The sequence below is a fragment of the Corythoichthys intestinalis genome, chromosome 11 (assembly GCF_030265065.1).
Source record: "Corythoichthys intestinalis isolate RoL2023-P3 chromosome 11, ASM3026506v1, whole genome shotgun sequence".
Lineage (NCBI taxonomy): Eukaryota > Metazoa > Chordata > Actinopteri > Syngnathiformes > Syngnathidae > Corythoichthys > Corythoichthys intestinalis.
The window spans coordinates 42,505,589-42,524,452 of NC_080405.1; the positions used below are offsets into that span (position 1 = coordinate 42,505,589).

The following is an 18,864-nucleotide window of genomic DNA, read 5'->3' on the forward strand; positions in this document are numbered from 1 at the left end:
ATAGCAGACACCATCATGAGATGGAACAGTGAGAAAGTCACTTTCGCAGGAGTGATCTCAACGCAACTAAATAAATAAACAGTAGGAGAGGTGAGTTCCTTGCTCAAAAAAAAGTGTAAAATGTAAAAAAAACTACTAGGGCTGTCAAAATTATCGCGTTAACAGGCGGTAATTAATTTTTTAAATTAATCACGTTAAAATATTTGACGCAATTAACGCACATGCCCCGCTCAAACAGATTAAAATGACAGCACAGTGCAATGTCCAGGTGTCCATGTGCAATGTTTTTGGAGTTTTGTCACCCTCTACTGGCGCTTGGGTGCGACTGATTTTATGGGCTTAAGCACCCATGAGCATTGTGTAATTATTGACATCAACAATGGCGGGCTACTAGTTTATATTTTGTTTGAAAATGTTACTTATTTTATTAAAACGAAAACATTAAGAGGGGTTTTAGTATAAAATTTCTATAACTTGTACTAACATTTATCTTTTAAGAACTACAAGTCTCTATCCATGGATTCCTTTAACAGAATGTTAATAATGTTAATGCCATCTTGTTGATTTATTGTTATAATAAACAACAAATACAGTACTTATGTACCGTATGTTGAATGTATATATCCATCTTGTGTCTTATCTTTCCATTCCAACAATAATTTACAGAAAAATATAGCATATTTTATAGATGGTTTGAATTGCGATTAATTACAATTAATTACGATTAATTAATTTGTAAGCTGTAATTAACTCGATTAAAAATTTTAATCGTTTGACAACCCTAAAAACTACACATCTTCATAAGAAGCAAAGGAGGCGGGAGATTGCAGATCGAATGATCGCTTGCAGCCCCTCCCAATTGAAATGGAATGGAAGTCTATTGCCATCAATAGGTGTTTTCAAAATAAATGCCTCTATTTTACTAACTAAAACAACAAACAGTCCCTGACAAAAGTCATGTCGCTTATCCATTTTGTAGAAACAATTGCTAATCACCTCACTTTTAATTCAATCAATCAATCAATCAATCAATCAATCAATCAATCAATCAATCAATCAATCAATCAATCAATCAATCAATCAATCAATCAAATGTATTTATATAACCCTTTACAAAACCCTAAAGGTCCCCAAAGTGCTTTACAACAAAGACAAACATGGCTCATAGTAAATAAAAGGCAGGAAAGTATACAATGACATTAGGAAGAAAAAAAAGAAAAAAGAAACGAAACAACGCATCACGGTAAAAGACAGCAAATAAAACAATAAAACAGATAAAATCCGAAAACATTAAAAACCCTAAAGAAATAAAACCAGGGTAAACTAATCTTGGGGAACGGCGAGTCTAAAAAGGTGTGTCTTTAAACGAGATTTAAAAAGGCCCAAATTTGAAGTGGTGCGGATTTCAGGGGGAAGACTAATCCATAACCTGGGCACAGCAACCGCAAAAGATCGGTCTCCCCACTGTTTGAGTTTGGACCTCGGAACGTGCAAATGAAGTTGGCCGGTAGAGCGAAGAGTCCTGCCAGAGTTACGGATGGTTAAAATTTCCGATAAGTAAGAAGGAGCCTGGCCATTAATATAATTAAAAACAAACAGTAAAAGTTTAAAATCAATTCTAAAATGGACTGGAAGCCAGTGGAGCGATGATAGCACGGGGGTAATATGTTCATGTCTAGGTGTATCTGTTAAAAATCGAGCAGCAGCATTTTGAACAAGTTGAAGACGAGAAATTGAGGACTTGGGAATAATTATTCAATTGGTTTCAGAACTGCCTCATATGAAAGCGAAGACCCTCCCTAATTATGTTGAATATACAAAAATATATTTGTTTCACTGAAAAAATTTAAAAATTTAATGAAGACATAAAGGTCAAATTTTGGCAAGACAAAAGTACGATCTCTCGCACACCCCCATACAGACCATGATTTTGGCACCACCAAACTTCACTGTTTTCTGAGTGAATCTCGGATCCACGCGGGCCCCAGTAGGTCTCCTGCAATATTTGCGGCGACTGTGGTGTAATTCAATGGAAGATTAATCTGAAAAATCCACCTTTTGCCACTTTTCCAGTGTCCATCGTTTTGACAGGCTGTGGGCCTTGGCAAATGCCACACAGTTTTTTAATTGTCTACACCCTGAGAGATCTGCAGGGTTGAAGGCAACAAAAATAGTCTGAAATATCCAAAAATCTTAGCTGCCTCTTACATTCCTAACCATAAAAGGAGACGAATTCTGCAGCAGGATGATGCTCCATCGCATACTTCAATCACTACCTCAAAGTTCCTCAAGTCCCCCAGGACTGGCCAGTCCAGTCATCAGACATGAACATCATTGAGCATGTCTGGGGTAGGATGAAAGAGGAATCATGGAAGACGAAACCCAAGAATGTTGATGAACTCTGGGAGGCATGCAAGACTGCTTTCTTTTATGTTCCTGATGACTTCATCAATAAATTGTATGAACCCTTGCCGAACTGCATGGATGCAGTCCTTCAACCCCATGGAAGTCATAAAAAATATTAAATTTGGATCTCACAATACCACTACTTAATTCGCTTATGTCAGTGTTTTTCAACCTTTTCTGAGTCACGGCACGTTTTTACTTAGGAAAAAATGTCGCGGCACACCATAAACCGAAAATGTTCCAAAATTACTTCCTGTACAGTATATTTAATTATCCAATCATTTTTCAATATTTATTCGAACTCAGTGTGACTTGCGCCTGTTTAGATGAACACAAAGCCAATATCCTGGCTGGAATTGAAGAAAGATGCACACAAAGCTCTTCTTTAACAGTCTCTGTTTTAAATTTTTTTATCGCAGTTACGCTTGAAAAGCTCAGAATGATCAGACGGGGGACTTTAACAATGTCTTTAACCGCATCAGGGCAGAGCATCTAGCTGACAATGGCTTTGCAGGCAGGTAGCATTTATGTCACTGCCACAGAGTGGGACTTTTCGAATTTAGTAACAAGTTCAGCAACAAGGTAACTGGCTTTGAGGGCATTCACATTTACCTTTGTAGTTTTTCTCAAAAAAAAGGTGCCTGTTTCTCTGTGTTTTCACAAAGGCGAACAAAATAGTCCATCGATTTGTTTTGAAGCGACGGGTGTTTTGTTTGGAGATGTCGTTTACGCTTGCTTGACACCATAGCGGTGTTGGATAGCTGCTCGTGTCGCATGCAAGAACTGCTCTGATTTCTAGCCATCGGCCAACACGGGGAGAATTGACGGCCGTCACATATGGATAAAATAGAAAGAACACTTTCGTGTATATCGACACTTGACGAGTCTAATCCAATGAAGAACAGTAGACGTGCTGGGGTCCACATTGTCGCGGACAGCAAAGTGACTAGAAATCCGAGCAGTTCTTGAACCCAACACGAGAAATACCTCCCTCATTTGCACACAACTGAACCTTCTACCTACCATCATTTCCCGAATATAACGCGCACTTTTTCCCCCCAAAATCAACTTGTAAAATCATGGTGCGCATTATAAACGGGGACATGGATGGATATATATATATATATGTATGGTATAAGATTCAGGGCTGGAACGCAGTTCCGGTATATGATTCAGAGCCGGAATGCTGTTCCAGTACACGGTGCTTTGATTCCAAAAATATGATGGTAACTGTCAAAACGCTATGTTAAAAAAATATATATATATATATGTATATATTTGCTAAGCTGCCACTCATGCATTTCATCTCCAAGAAGAAAACAATCTACCAACATCAGATTTACATACACAAGTGTTAACAACAAGCATAATAAAGTGCTTGTGTAGCGTAATTCGTTCCCACTGATATTTATTATTTATTTTATTCCACGGACGGCATGCAGGTTTCCCTAGCTGCTGCAGTTATCTGAGCCTGACGATGAATAGTTACGTCAATGTGCGAATGCACGCAGCAAAGCAAAACGCCTGGACTCATTTATCCATTCAACTGGCTGACATACTGACATGTGATCAGCAGAGATAGTTAGCTCTGATTGGTTCAAATGTGCATGTTTTTAGAATTGATTCGATAAAAAAAAGGGCAATGCAACAGAAAATGGATTCAATCTTTAGGAGCAAGGAAAGAGGTGAGGAGGTTATTTATCATATTTAGTTTTATTTGCTCTGATGGGGAGGTCAGAATATCTTAGATGTCAATGTGCACTTTGGACTTATATTTGTTCATTTATGTTAGGATACTTATTCATTTCCTTATGATTTTAAAACAGTCAATGTTTGCGTGATCTTCAAAATACATTCCATTTCACTCTGCATAATATAAGTCGTTTGTATTTTTCTGAATGTATGTTACTTATATCTTTATTGTGAAAAAAAAAAAAGAAAGCAAAAGTAAATGTTTACATTAACTTCAATTTTTAATATACCCCATATGTTCTTAAGTAGTTAAAATTGAGATTTGGCATTTAGTATGTGAAGAAATGAGGGAAAATAAAAATTAGGAGATGGAGGTTGGGGTTATTGCTTTTTTTTGTTAACTTTTATTTTGCAAATTATTGAAAAAATACAATTTTGAATGAAAATCCCTTTTTGTATGTGTTATAGAAATAACTGTGCCAAAACAGTTTGAATTTTGCATTTCAGTAGTTTTAGGAGCTTCGCCCCCCCCCCCCCCCCCCCAAAAAAAAAAAGAAAATAAATAACTAAATAAATAAACAAAATTTCTTGCTCCGTGGTGACCTTCACATCGGGGAGTTCCTGCAAAAAATTCTAGCCACTTTCACCCCTGTATATATATATATAAACCGATTTTTTTTTTTTTTTATTGACACGGCCACGTTGTGTTGAAGAAACGTATGCGGCGATCCTTTGCCGACCATTACAGTACGTGACGTCACCATTTTGTTTCGGTAATACTTCACTCCTATCGGCCGAATGATTTCGTCTTTGTTAAATTCTGCTTTTTTCACTCTTCATAAAGCACAGAATTTAATTTCTTGAACTCATCTGAGTCAACGTTTATTGCAGCTCCGCAACTCGGACCATAACAAAGGTAACAACACAGACTTCCTGTGTGTGTCCGTCAACTATATCTGTCCCTCGGGAAACTCAAACCCAAATAACAATAGTTCCTATTGTTACTGTCGTGTCGACAGCGATGAGCTCTCTCGGATTTCCGACTTACGTTCTCACTTTCATTTTACCGCATCAATCCATGGAAGAAACATTTATTCATTACGATGAAACGAGCAAGTTATACAGCAGCCTTTAAAAGAAAAGTCACATCTGTTTTGTTTTCTCCTAGATTCTGGTAAGTTGGAGAAGTTGTCAAATCATATTATTACCGTAAATATTGTCAGTTTATGGTAATGTTTTGAACTACCAATGTGCTCTGCTTGTGCTGTGTTTCACCAGTCAATAAAATGACATTTCTATATCTGTACACCAGCTCTGTTTTCTTGTATTTTTCTATTTATTGGTGCTAAAATTAAGGTGCACGTTATAAACGGGTATAATCATTTTCACTAAATTTTACAAGCACATTATACACGGGTGCGCCTTATATTCGGGAAATTACGGTAGTCCTTCCTTCCTTCTGCAACTCCGCCTGACGACGTAAAATAAAAAATGCGATATTGGATCATTTCTCGCGGCACACCTGACAATCTCTCACGGAACACTAGTGTGCCGGGGCACACCGGTTGAAAAACACTGGCTTTGGTTATGTAACATATTTTTGTATTTGAAGAACAATTTTTGTTCAATTTTTACACTACTTTCTGTAGGCGACAAAACTTTTGTCTTGCCCAAATTTGACCTTTACGTCTTCATTAAATAATAAATCTTTTTTCAGTGAAACAAATATTATTTTTGTACATTCAACATCATTTGGGAGGGTCTTAGCTTTCCTATGAGCCATTTCTGAAACCAACTGAATAATTAAAAGTCAGGTTATTAGCAATTGTTTCTACAAAATGGATACGCGACAAGACTTTTGTTAGGGACTGTACTCTGTGAACTAAGCTAATGCTAAATTTGGAATAGATGTCAGTGCAGTGGGCGCTGTCCCTGAAAGCATTCATTTGTAAATGCTGATTCGTCCCTGTCTTTTGTTAAATCTATTAATTCAGGTGCCAATGACTTGATGAGTGTTAGATCCTTAACCCCTAACAAAACACGATCAATAGATCAGATAATAAACTCTCACTCACACGGACACGCTGCTGTTTTGGTGGTTGCTATGGCAAAGAGACTATAAACTGATTGCGGCAATGTCACTGAAGGCACTGTGGAAGTGGTTACGTCATCCGTTCTACGGTCTGTTTTCAAACCTTTTGTTTGCTCCCACCATGCTAGCCACGTTTCAGCTCCTACATTCACCACATTTCCTTTCTTTGGTATACTACTTCAAAATTGTAATGTTAGACACTGAAAATTAGGAGTGGAAACCTCTTGGTACCTCACGATACGATTTGCGATACAATGCTCCCGATGATGATCTGACGATATGGCGATGCAACGGTTATCGATACATTGGTCCGGAAATCATTCTAGGATATTCTACAAACAAATAATAAACAGAAAAACAAGCTTCTGCTGTGAATTGGAATGAGTTTATCACTAGTAGACGTCCAATCCATTTGAACTGGGAGGGTGGCAGCGAATGAACATTCGTTCATTCGCTGCCACCCCTCCCACTTCAAACGGATTGAACGTCTATGGCCGTCAGTGGCAGCCAATGCCAGTCAATGAGGTAATTTTGGGCTATTTAAGGTCATTTTCCTGTTGATTTTCAATTACCGTATTTCTCGGACTATAAGTCGCACCTGAGTATGAGTCGCACCAGCCATAAAATGCCCAACGAAGAGGAAAAAAAACATGTATAAGTCGCACCGGAGTATAAGTCTCATTTTTGGGGAAAATTTACTTGATAAAATCCAACACATCGAACAAATATGTCATCTTAAAAGGCCATTAAATATAAAAATACAATAGAGAACAACATGCTGAATAAGTGTACAGAATGATGTAAAATGATGCATGTACAACAAAATGCGAATATACTGTCCTCACCAGGATGCTACGGCTCGGTCCTGGCTATACAGCGAGCTAAACTCCCAAATAACGATGCTGGATGTCCGTATAACTTGCTGAATCAATTTCGTCCTCGATACCAAACAGGGTTGCATCAACGTAAATAAATTATAATTAGGTGCTATTACAGCAATGACACAAACGGTTAGCATGCGTTCGCTAGCATTAGCACATCGTTCAAACAACCACTCTAAGTGTCCGATCGCAGGTGGAAAACACAACAAAAACAGAAAAGATGACACACACAGGTGATACCTCTGTAGAGATATTTTACAAGCATAAACAATGAACGTAGGTTCGCAGCCGTGTTTCTCTCTCTCTCTCGCCCACTCCCTCAGACGCTGCGTAGCTGTCCGCCTTCTTCTCGCGTGTGTGCGGAAACAAGTGTGAGTGCGCCCCCACTTGGCCATGAAAGCGCCACCAACTAAAAGCATGCATTTCAATATAAAAAAAAAAAAAAATCAATAACACAGTGGGGAAAATAAGTATTTAGTCAACCACCAACTGTGCAAGTTTTCCTACTTGAAAAGATTAGAGAGGCCTCTAATTGTCAGCATGGGTAAACCTCAACCATGAGAGACAGAATGTGGGGAAAAAAACAGAAAATCACATTGTTTGATTTTTAAAGAATTTATTTCCGAATTAGAGTGGAACATAAGTATTTAGTCATCTACAAACAAGCAAGATTTCTGGCTGTCAAAGAGGTCTAAGTTCTTCTAACAAGGTCTAACGAGGCTCCACTCGTTACATGTATTAATGGCACCTGTTTTAACTCCTTATCGGTACAAACGACACCTGTCCACAATCTCAGTCAGTCAACCTCCAAACTCCACTATGGTCAAGACCAAAGAGCTGTCGAAGGACACCAGAGACAAAATTGTAGAAAATATAAGACATACAAGACCACTGATAATACTGTAGCTGTCCGTCTTCTTCTGGCGTGTGAGCGCTCTTCTTCGCGTAAACAAGTGCGATTGTGCCCCCACTTGGGCGTGAAAGTGCCACAAACTAAAAGCATGCATTTCAATTAGGGCTGTCAAAATTATCGCGTTAACGCGTGGTAATTAATTTTTTAAATTAATCACGTTAAAATATTTGACACAATTAACGCACATGTCCTGCTCAGACAGTATTCTGCCTTTTGGTAAGTTTTACAGCAAGGCTTTTTGTGCTGTCCAACAGCGAACTGTTGTGGTCGCTTTGCGACATGGTTTATTGTTTTCTTGCCAATTCAATATGGCTGCACGACGTCTCGGGCTGACGCCTACGTTGTAATGTTGTGCTTATATGATCCTTGGACAAGATTTGTCCGTAAGTATGGTTGTTGAAAAGAATGTACATATTATGTTATTAAGCGAAATGTTATATTTTTTGTATGAGACGCTTTTTGTTTATGTTTTGTGAACCTGTATCGCGTGCTAAGCTCACGTTGTTGCTAATGCAATGCTTGTGTATTTTTTTTTTTGTAGTTTTACGACGGTCTAAAGAGGTCAATGGTTTGAGGCCATTTTATTAATAGATCAGATGAAAAAGGAAAAAGTCTGATTATTAAGGCGTCGTTCACTAGCTGTCTAGCTTTGGAAAAAGTAGACGCTTCAGAGTGAGGACAGCATAGACAGATTTAAATGACAGTAGAGTGAAATGCCCACTACAGTCCTTATGTACCGTATGTTGAATGTAAATATCCATCTTGTGTCTTATCTTTCCATTACAACAATTTATTTTACAGAATATATATATATAATTTACAGAAAAATATGGCAAATTTTATAAATGGTTTGAATTGCAATTAATTACGATTAATTAATTTTTAAGCTGTAATTAACTCGATTAAAAATTTTAATCGTTTGACAGCCCTAATTTCAATATAAAAAAAGTCAATAATACAATTGAACACACATTGCCAAAAGCAGAAGGCGAACGTGGCCATCGATATTAAGAGTTATTCATATAACTATAGCATAAAGAATATGCTAACAAGTTTACCAAAGCATCAGTATCACTCCAAAACACCAAAATAACATGTGAACTGATATCATAATGTGTTAATATTTTCACACATAAGTCGCTCCTGAGTATAAGTCGCACTCCCAGCCAAACAAAAAAACTGCGACTTATAGTCCGAAAAATACGGTACTTCCTGTTGATTTTGGGGTATCTTACGGGTCACTTCCTGTTTATTTTGCTTTACAGAACAGGAAGTGACCTGGGAATCACCCAAATGAATAGGCAGTGACTCCAACTCAACAGGAAATGACCTGTAAATGCCCTGAAAATCGGACAAAATGACTGTGAATGCTCTGGTTTTGAATGAACGAACGTTCCCAGTCTAAATGGATTCGGCGTCGTGCACCGTCAATGCAGCCTTAGAGTTAACTGAGACACTATTATGGTGGAAGACTTTGGTATTAACTTGTTGGTTCCTCTTTATTTATTTATTTTTTTAAACATTGACACATTTTTAAAACTATATCTTGATTCTTGGCAGGAGCATATCGATAACCTTTTGTGATACAAAGTATCACGATATATCACCATTTCGATATTTTGTCACACCCCTAGTGAAAATTATATTGGATCGAACGAGGCACGCTGAAACAACGGCGTTACTGGAGAACAAAGGGTCTTAGAAGCAGGATCCGATACAATACGATGCAATGGCAAAGTTAACAAAATAAAGGAAAGCAGCACGAGACAACGATAAGACAATAAGGTGCAAAACGGATTTTTAAAAAATCTGGAATTTAATTGTGATTGATGAGCAAGACTCATCTGGACACATCAGACCAAATAGTTTGACTACATGTGTTTCCCACTGTTCTGAAATACTATCGCGCTCCGTAACAAAGTGAAGGTTTTATTTTCGATTATCTTTGTGGTTTAGCAACAATCCCTTGGGTTCTATCTGGGTTTTCTCAGTTGATGTTTGTTGTCGATGGGATTAAGGTTAAGGCATTTCACCTCACTCCTATGATTCCCATCTCCTGAACACCAGTTTGAGAAAATAACTTTTGAGATTATAGCTGCCCTTTTAACATTTTTGTTCTCCTCCTCCTCCTTTTATCTCTTCTAAGCATCGTTGCGTTTGTCAAGAATAATATAGGCTTACAGGACATGTCAGAAATGTATCTTCTGAAGTTAGTAATGCATCAGTCAATCAATGTCTTGAGGGGAAGCAGCGCACCACGTTCCATCTCTAGCTCCTTGGGAAAACCTGTTATTTTTATGTTGAGCACAGACCCTGACGCTTCTAAATGAGAGGTGAGATTTCTGACTGCCAATTACTCCAAACTGCAGCAAGATCTAGGATACAAGCCAATATCTGCCTGCTCAGCCACCTCTGTGCAAATGACCCCAGGGAGCCTTAGCTGAACTTCAATACCACGTAGAAATGTAAATTACTGGACGAAGGCCCAGTTTACAATGGAAGAGAATTACACAAGGACCTTCTGTAAGTTGGTTCATGACCTCCGTGCATAATTATGTATATGTACATATTTTGTGCTGACAGCAAAAGCATGAGTCACTTGACAGTAAACACATTCTTCTTTTATTTAAGTGTTAAACAGTACCGATCGTTAACGAAACATATTCATAGGAGTTTGTAAACACAACTACAGTGGTACCTCGACATACGATCGCTTCGACATACGATCCTTTCAACATCCAACGTAAAATTTTACTCGCCATTTGTTTCTACATCCGACAACATCCTCGAAATACGACGATTTATGACAGCGCCACAGTTTCTTTGCTTTATTTATTTATTTATGGAATTTTATTGTCATCATCATCGGTATCATTGACAATCATTGACAATTACAAAATGTGATATGATTTGCCCGAAGCAACCGAAAAGGACTACAAAGGCGGACGAGATGATGCATATGCTTATCAGTTTCCCGTCCCCCATACAACTAAAGACGCACATTCAGGCATGGAACATACATCAAAACTGTAAAATAACACAGTCAACAATCTAGGTTTAGTAACTAAGCGTCCAGTCAAGCAGCTCGATTAATTTTAGGGCGTACATGGTTATGACTTTGTCATGTCCCTGACATTTTTGCATCTGTTTGCTGTGGAACATTTTGTTGTGGCTATGTGTGTGACATGTTATCACAGCTGGTGTGAGTAGCGACTCAAAATGCTTTTCTCATAAGTCTCTTAAAAGGATACATTGCTGAGGTGTAAATGGTGGCAACAATTGGCGCACACAAGGTCACTGTAACAGTTTCATCAGACATGAATGTATGAGAAAATCAAACAACATGCTGTACATATTTTATCCCAAGAATAATGTCTCCACAACGAAAACATGCTTATTAATCATTTTATACAGTATTGTTTCCATATACTCAGTAAACTAGACATTTGAATCATGAGCTCGGTAGACACAGCAGATAATTATGTTTTTACAATTGGGGATTAGGAGTTCAATTGTAATACATTCCAGGAGATTTTCAATCATAATTGCAACACCCCCTCCCCCCTTAGATGCCCGATACTTTTGTGTCATGTTATATCCGTGCAAATTAAAGTCAGAGCCTTTGTTGTCTTTAGTAGATAATCCTTAATGTGTTCAAGATTCTTGTAACTCCTGCCGTTGATAAGTTTCAGCTTACCGTCCACATCCACGAGTTGTTATACTGGTCGGCTGTGTAGTATTTACAGTTATCCAGCTATTGTAGTCAGTTGGTCAAGACTCGTAACAGCTTTAATCTTCATATCTTGCATCTTGACAAGGATCCTGCAATCCAAGACCCAGGTGTTGGCTATTTTCCCAGCTTTCTTGAATTGACGTGCTTTTCTTGCAATTTCGGCATTTCGGCGAGTCAAGTTGTCATTCAAAAAATCTTCGACCCTTTCAGGTGGCGGCACTGGTTAAGCAGGGTAGTCTTGGTCTTGTGGTCTGCCAGCTTCATGAGCACCGTCGCCGGTCCTCTCCCCCCAGATGGGAGCAGAGGGCAGCGACGGATGTCCAGCGGTCCATGTTTATTCCATACTCTTTCAGCTTCGCAATTGCCAGTTGCTCCACTGGGCCAGGCGTCAGTTGTAATCCAGAAAGGATGAGCTCATTTGCGCGTCGGCACTGGTCGAGATCGTCAGCCAAAATTTCCAGCTTCTTGATGTGAACATCTCTCTCCTCGACCGCCTGCTTGAGTTTCTCGTTTTCAACGCGAATTAAATGGAGCTCTCTGAGGATTTCTTGATTCTGGTTTTGAATCAAGCCAGTCAAGGAGACCTCCAACTTCTGTATGGAGGATTTTATTTCATCCAAGTCTCCAGGTTTCAAATTCTTTGGAGCCATACTGGGAGTCGAGCTTGCTGGCCCTGAGCGCTTATCGGTTACGATAAGAGAGTGCTTCAGAGTGCGTCTGTACGCGGCGAAAGCTGAGCAGCGAACATCTTTCCCGCAAGATGGAGGCACGGCGGATTTTCTTGTGAGAGAAATCAACATGGCTTCCAACAGGGCCGTTCCTGGCCAATTTGGTGCCCTAGGCAACACATTTGTGCCCCCCCCTCCTTTTCACCGCATATATTTAAACACTCGCACTAAAAAAGCACATCATCTCTTTTTAATTTATTATATAAAAAAAGACAACGAACAAGTGCAAAAATTAAAAGAAAAATGCTGTAATACCTATTCAAAAGCACCAATAAAAAACACTTCAAAAACAAGTGCATTAAATAAATTACAATTGTTATTACAATATGATTAACACCCACCCACACAGACCTATATAAAGACACACAGAACACTTTAATTTGAAACTTTTTTTTTTTCACCTTGACCTCTAACCTTACTCACCTTGGCTTCACTGATGCAAAAGCATCTATTGCACTTTCATATGACAGGTTTTTTGGAAGGTGTTCTTCTTACCTGGACTTGGTGGGCTTGGCCTTGGTGCTGATGTGGATAAGTTCACTGTAAAAGATGGCCCAGGATGTACAGAGGTAGAAGGAAAATATTTCAGAAGAGCATCTACAAAGAGAAGAAAGTGGAATGTTACATTATTTTAGTCAAATAGCTGTTGATTGTGAAACCAGCATGACATAATCATAATAGTGCCTAAATTATTGCAGCCTACTGTACCTGTCTATTGGATCCGGCCACAATCTTTGATGGGCATAGTTAAAAGAAAATACATTCTTGAAGCACGGCAACTATCCAATAATAATTAATTAAATAATATATGATAGCAAAAAAAAAAAAATCATAAATTGAATATGTTTTTACATGAACGTGATCGCCATTTTAATGAATTATTGACACATTTAATAACAAATGTTTGCATTTAAATCCATGGCACTTTTGGTCCCCCATACCACAGAACTTTGAAATTATTAATACCACATTTAACGGTGTATTCATTTAATTAACCTTGGCACTTTTAGACAAGGCAAATTTATTTGAAAAGCACAATTTAACACAAGGTAAAAGTGGTTGACATCACATGAAAATAAGCAAGACAATTTTAGTCTCCCATACACTTTGTCCAAATTTCTCTAAAATTGGAGGGGGGGGGGGGTAAATTTAACTGAAACTAATCCACAGCTGGCTGAATACTGAAAATATTTCTAAAACAGCCTGGCTAATGATACAGTATAATTTTGCTTTAGCACTAAGTCATATAAACTCAAAATCATCACAACAAACCTCTGTTTTTCTTCACGTCTTTGCTGTCTTCTTTTTCTTCCGACCCGGAGGGCTTTTGTCTTTTCATGAAGTTGACTTGTCACCGTAATGTCGCTCAATTGTGAAGGCTAAAAATCAGTGACGTGCGGTGAGGTTCATGGTTGGTGAGGCACTGACGCCTTTAGTGTCAGATTTCCAAATATATAAACCAAAAAAGGGTAGCTTATTCAATTGGCTACTGGTTATTTCATACCTCATCAGCATTCTTCACAAAACACGCACACACGGTACATATTATCGATACGTAAAAGTAGGAAAATAACATGCATTTGCTCTACACCCTCAATGTGTTGGCCGTCGCAATTCTATAATTCATGCAACATAAATGAGAGTAAAGAGTGGTGTACAAAACCACAGAATTTAATTCTGACCTTTAGTGAAATATTCAGTTGTTTTAAAAACTTTTAATTCTGATACTTTAATCAATTTATTACAGATTGCTAAACAAAAAGTGTGAAAAGAAAAACAAAGAATATTTTATTTAAGGCCAAAATTTAGTTTTTAAATATTCTATTGTATTTTTCTTAGTCTAAGCTCTTTTTTTTTTTTTTTTAATAAGATTGAAATGAAAACTGTTTGTGGTCTTGCGCCTGTCCTTCACCACAAAAACCGGAGTTACTTTGGAAGTGCATAGGTTTGGTCTCAACATTCGTAGGGACGATATAACAGCATAACCTGCATGTAGGTACACTTTTTGCTGGGGACGGGACATTAATAAGACCAAACAGATTGGATGAAGGGGGCAAAGGGCCACATTTCTCATGTATATGAACCTAATTAATTAATAGGCAAAATGATCAATGCAAAATAAATCCTTATCTACTGATAATAACTTTTACGTGCATTGGTTCAGATGATACACTGTTCGATTCAAACCTTTGTTTTCAAAAAATACTAAAGAAACATTTTGAAAACTTGTCTGGTTTTTATTAGCAAACAAACGTAATGAAAATAATTCACTTAATAATGGTAGGGTCAATTCTATCCTTACAACATATGGAACTATTGAAAGATCTAAATTCTCTATATAACTGAACATTATATCATGCAAAAAAGGTAAGGTTGCTTAAAAGTTGGTGGGGACAATTTTAGCATCCTGAAAAGTTGGTAGTGTTATGTCCCTACCGTCCCTATGCAAACCTACGCCCTTTTTGTAAAAGTCCTCCTTATTTTCCTTTACTTTAAAAATCTCTCCGCCTCAATGGAGAGGATTGCTTCAATTAGATCGTTCTGTGTTCTATTTGACAAGCCAGAAAACACAGTGGATGTGTCCAAATGTCTGGCTAACCTTTCATCTTTCTCAGCAAAACCATGTAATCGTTCTACATATATGCCACGTTTAGAAGAGCTTACACGCTCATCGTTACCACGAAATGTTAACTCCTGTTTAGCTAGGATGCAGGTTGCATTAATGAGGTCTTTCAAACTCTTTCGGTTTTCCTTTACCTTAGTATTGAGGATGCTACCGTTGAGCTTCCGCTGTTCGTCAAAGCCAAATCGATCCTTGAGCTTCCAAAAGTTTTTATAGCAATCAGGCTTTGAATGTGAGTGGTCGAGCTCTCATGTTTGCTGAGGCTTCGTGGTAGTTTTTTAATGTCAAAATATCTCGTGTTAGTCCAGACATTGGCACAAGTTGAGAAGAAAAGGCAGGGAAAGCAGCAAAGGCGATTTTTCGAAGGACAGCCACATAGCCAGTCTTTTCGGGTGTACCAGTCCGTTTGAAAAGCGCGAGTTATCTTCTGTCCCGTAGTTTGAAGCAAACCTTTTAGCTCCGGTGGTGTTAATCGCGTCCACTTTTAACGGAAAGTCCAGTTTCACGTACTATCTGCCGCAACCTGTGCCTTTTCACTGCTGTTTTATTTCCCATCAGCAAAACTAAATATGTCGCTAACAAACATTAAACTTTAAGGGTTAAAGACATTAGCCAGACTGTGGAAAATCAGATCAAATAAACATATCTGGAAACATTACAATGGCGACATGCAGATGTACGGCAACCAGCACGCTTCAATTCAATGTATCAACCCAGTTTGTTATGGACTGCGCATTCAGAGGTGAGGCTTTACTCGTTGCTGCCGCACCTCTCGTTTCATTTCTTTATTTGAACAGGAAATAGGCAAATTCAGCGATTTTGACTATAAAAAATGTTTGAAATGAGTCATAAAGAGCAATAGACAAATATTAATATAAATTTGATGCTATAATTATTTTTTTGTCATGATGACCGGTGAGGCTCTGCCTCACCTGCCTCCCCTGACCGCACGTCACTGCTAAAAATACCACCTTCAGGTAGCTCGCTGGTCTGGTGGGTAGTGAGTGGGACTAGGGTCTGTAGTGAAATTATCGCATCAGAGGAAAAAGTGAAACGGGCAGAAGGCACACTAGAAAAATGATTTCATTATTGTTTAAAGACTTATTATGAACAGTTTTGTTTTTCTTTTGATTTATTGTTTTGTATAATTTTTTTGAACACTGCTATCATCAAATATTATTTGAATATTTTTCTTGACGCTTTTTTGGATGCTGGTGCGCCCTTAGGCGGTTGCCTAAATCGCCTTATGAGCAGCACGGGTCTGGGTTCCAAGAATGTTAGAGCAGGTGTTGAACAAAAGAAAAAGGTGAGGCTTACCATTGAAATGATAGAAAAACATGACCGTGGTGGGTGCGTCTGTGAACTGGCTCGATGGTCCTCCTCCGACCGCCGTTCGCCAGTCTTTATAAGTTAAGGTGGCAATTACCGTATTTTTGGACTATAAGTCGCAGTTTTTTTTCATAGTTTGGCTGGAGTTGCGACTTATACTCTGGAGCGACTGATATGTGAAATTATTAACACATTATTACGTCATTTCACATGTTATTTTGGTGTTTTGGAGAGACACTGATGGTTCGGTAAACTTGTTAGAATGTTGTTTATGCTATAGTTATCTGAATAATTCTTCATAGCTACTGTACGTTACGTTAACATACCGGCCACGTTTGCATTAATGTTCATGCATCATGTAACATTATCATACTGTACACTTATTCAGCATGTTGTTCTCGACTGTATTTTTTATTTTAAATTGCCTTTCAAGATGACATATCTGTTTTATGTGCTGGATTGTATCAAGTAAATTTCCCCCAAAAATGTGACTTATACTCCAGTGCAACTTATATATGTTTTTTTTCCTCTTCGTTGTGCATTTTATGGCTGGTGCCACTTATACTCAGGTGCTACTTATAGTCCGAAAAATACGATATTATTGCGGTAACATCGCCCAAAAATCACCAGCTTCCTCAGGTTTTTAATCATTCATTTCAGAACTTGTGCAACATAACATGACTATTGTACGTCGCAGCTGAGCAAAGTGAAACTAAAGAGACTCTCTGTCAAGTCAGCCACACGGTGCGTTCAGGTACACCACGCAAAAATCCGCCAAATTAGAAGTCGATTCGTTACATTATTACAGGTATTATTATATTATTATTCCAATTTTTTATTAATAATTTATTTGTTTTGCAGTGAGTAACTGCCATTTGTAATAGTAGCAGCAGTATTTTTTTTAGGATTTAGTGTAGTTTTTGGGCTGTGGAACGTATTAATTGAATTATAGTGTGTTCTAATGGGAAAATCTTGCTCGACATACGATCATTTCGACTTACAAACAAGGTCCTGGATCGAATTAACTTTGTATGTAGAGCAGTGCTTCTCAATTATTTTCTGTTATTTGCACTGAGCAACGTGGTATATCATCTAAAAAGATGCTAAAAGTGCTAGCTGGTTTACTGATGTTACACTGACAAAGCGGGAGGATTGCTAGCAATATTCGGCACATTTTCGCTGAAAAAAATCATTTCTGCTGTCCGCTGCGAACATTTTTAGACAAAGTAAACAGACTGGTCTTTCCGCGTCCCCCACTGTCCTAAAAGTCATGGCCAAAAGCCAAATGCTACATACGCTTCATTATATTTCCTTGTCTTACCATTTCATATGTCCAGTGCTCTTTGCTGTGTGCTCTTGTTTGGTTCAAAAATATTGTGCACACGCTGAAAATGAGGGTGGCACTGCCACCCACTGAGTGGATGTGCAATTACACTATATTTTAGTACGGCAAAAAGTAGCAAAAAGGTCTCATGCGCCACCCCCAGCATCGCTCTGCGCCCCCCTGGGGGGGCCCGCCCCACTATTTGAGAAGTACTGATGTAGAGTTACCACTGTAATTTTAATTTACTTTTATTTCAAGAGAAACTGACTATGAAGTTACAATGAATACAAAAGTATAGTAAGCAGAGGTTCTCTTCGGGTACACGTACTTCCTCCAAGACTCTAAAGCAGGGGTGGGCAATTGACATCTCTGATGCGGCAGGCAACAGTGTAGCATAAGCAGCTCGACCTTGTCTAAGTTGCTGAAAGAAGCTCTAGCTAAGCTTCATAAATCACATCGACTTACCTGTTTGTTCACTAGCAGGCCAAAGTCTTCTACGGTGTGTCTGTGGTTAAAAAAAAACTGCAGTAAACATCAGTGAAACAAGAAAGAAAGTGTCTTCAATTGTGAACAAGCTGGCATGTTCAATGTACCTTTCTCCCCATCCACCAGCATTGATGGTAAGTACAGTAACTTATTTAATCAATATGACACGTAATACATGTTTTTGGACAGTTTTTTATTTTATTTTTTATTTAGAGGGTATTTAGGGGTACCGTAATTTTCGGACTGTAAACCGCTACTTTTTTCCTTCATTTTGATACCTGTGGCTTATAGTCCAGTGCGGCTTATTTGTTGATTTATTTGGGTTAATAGGTAACAATTTATTTGACAGCGGCGTCATAAGACTGTCATAAGACCGTCATAATTAGGACATGACACTGTCATAAGCATTAATGAATGCCATTAAGTGTCATCTGGCAAATTTTGTCACTAACTCCATTTATGTCCAGCTTGGATCTTTTACATCCATTCAAAAGTGGGATCATTTGCCAGATAACACTAAATGACATCTGTTATAAGCATTGATGTCATAATTATGATTGTCTAATGACAGTGTTATGGTGCCACTGTCAAATAAAGTGTTACTAAATATCTTATCTAGCAATTAATGAAAGAACTGGAACATTAACTAAAGAAATA

General features: G+C 38.2%; 2 protein-coding genes across 2 annotated transcripts in view; both read right to left on the reverse strand.

Annotated features, from left to right (window-relative positions):
* si:ch211-153b23.7 (TNFAIP3-interacting protein 3) overlaps positions 1 to 13,304 on the reverse strand; it is a 115,572-nt gene extending 102,268 nt beyond the window's left edge. The window contains exon 1 of the mRNA XM_057849452.1: positions 12,941 to 13,304. The gene's annotated coding sequence lies outside the window, so the exon portion shown is untranslated. The remainder of the gene's footprint in view (positions 1 to 12,940) is intronic.
* si:ch211-153b23.4 (uncharacterized protein LOC335392 homolog) overlaps positions 1 to 18,208 on the reverse strand; it is a gene marked incomplete at its 5' end in the record, with an annotated part of 147,739 nt that extends 129,531 nt beyond the window's left edge. Inside the window, one exon of the mRNA XM_057849663.1 lies at positions 18,187 to 18,208. Within this exon, the coding sequence (XP_057705646.1) occupies positions 18,187 to 18,208 (22 nt within the window). The remainder of the gene's footprint in view (positions 1 to 18,186) is intronic.
* Between the last annotated feature and the right edge of the window lie 656 nt (positions 18,209 to 18,864).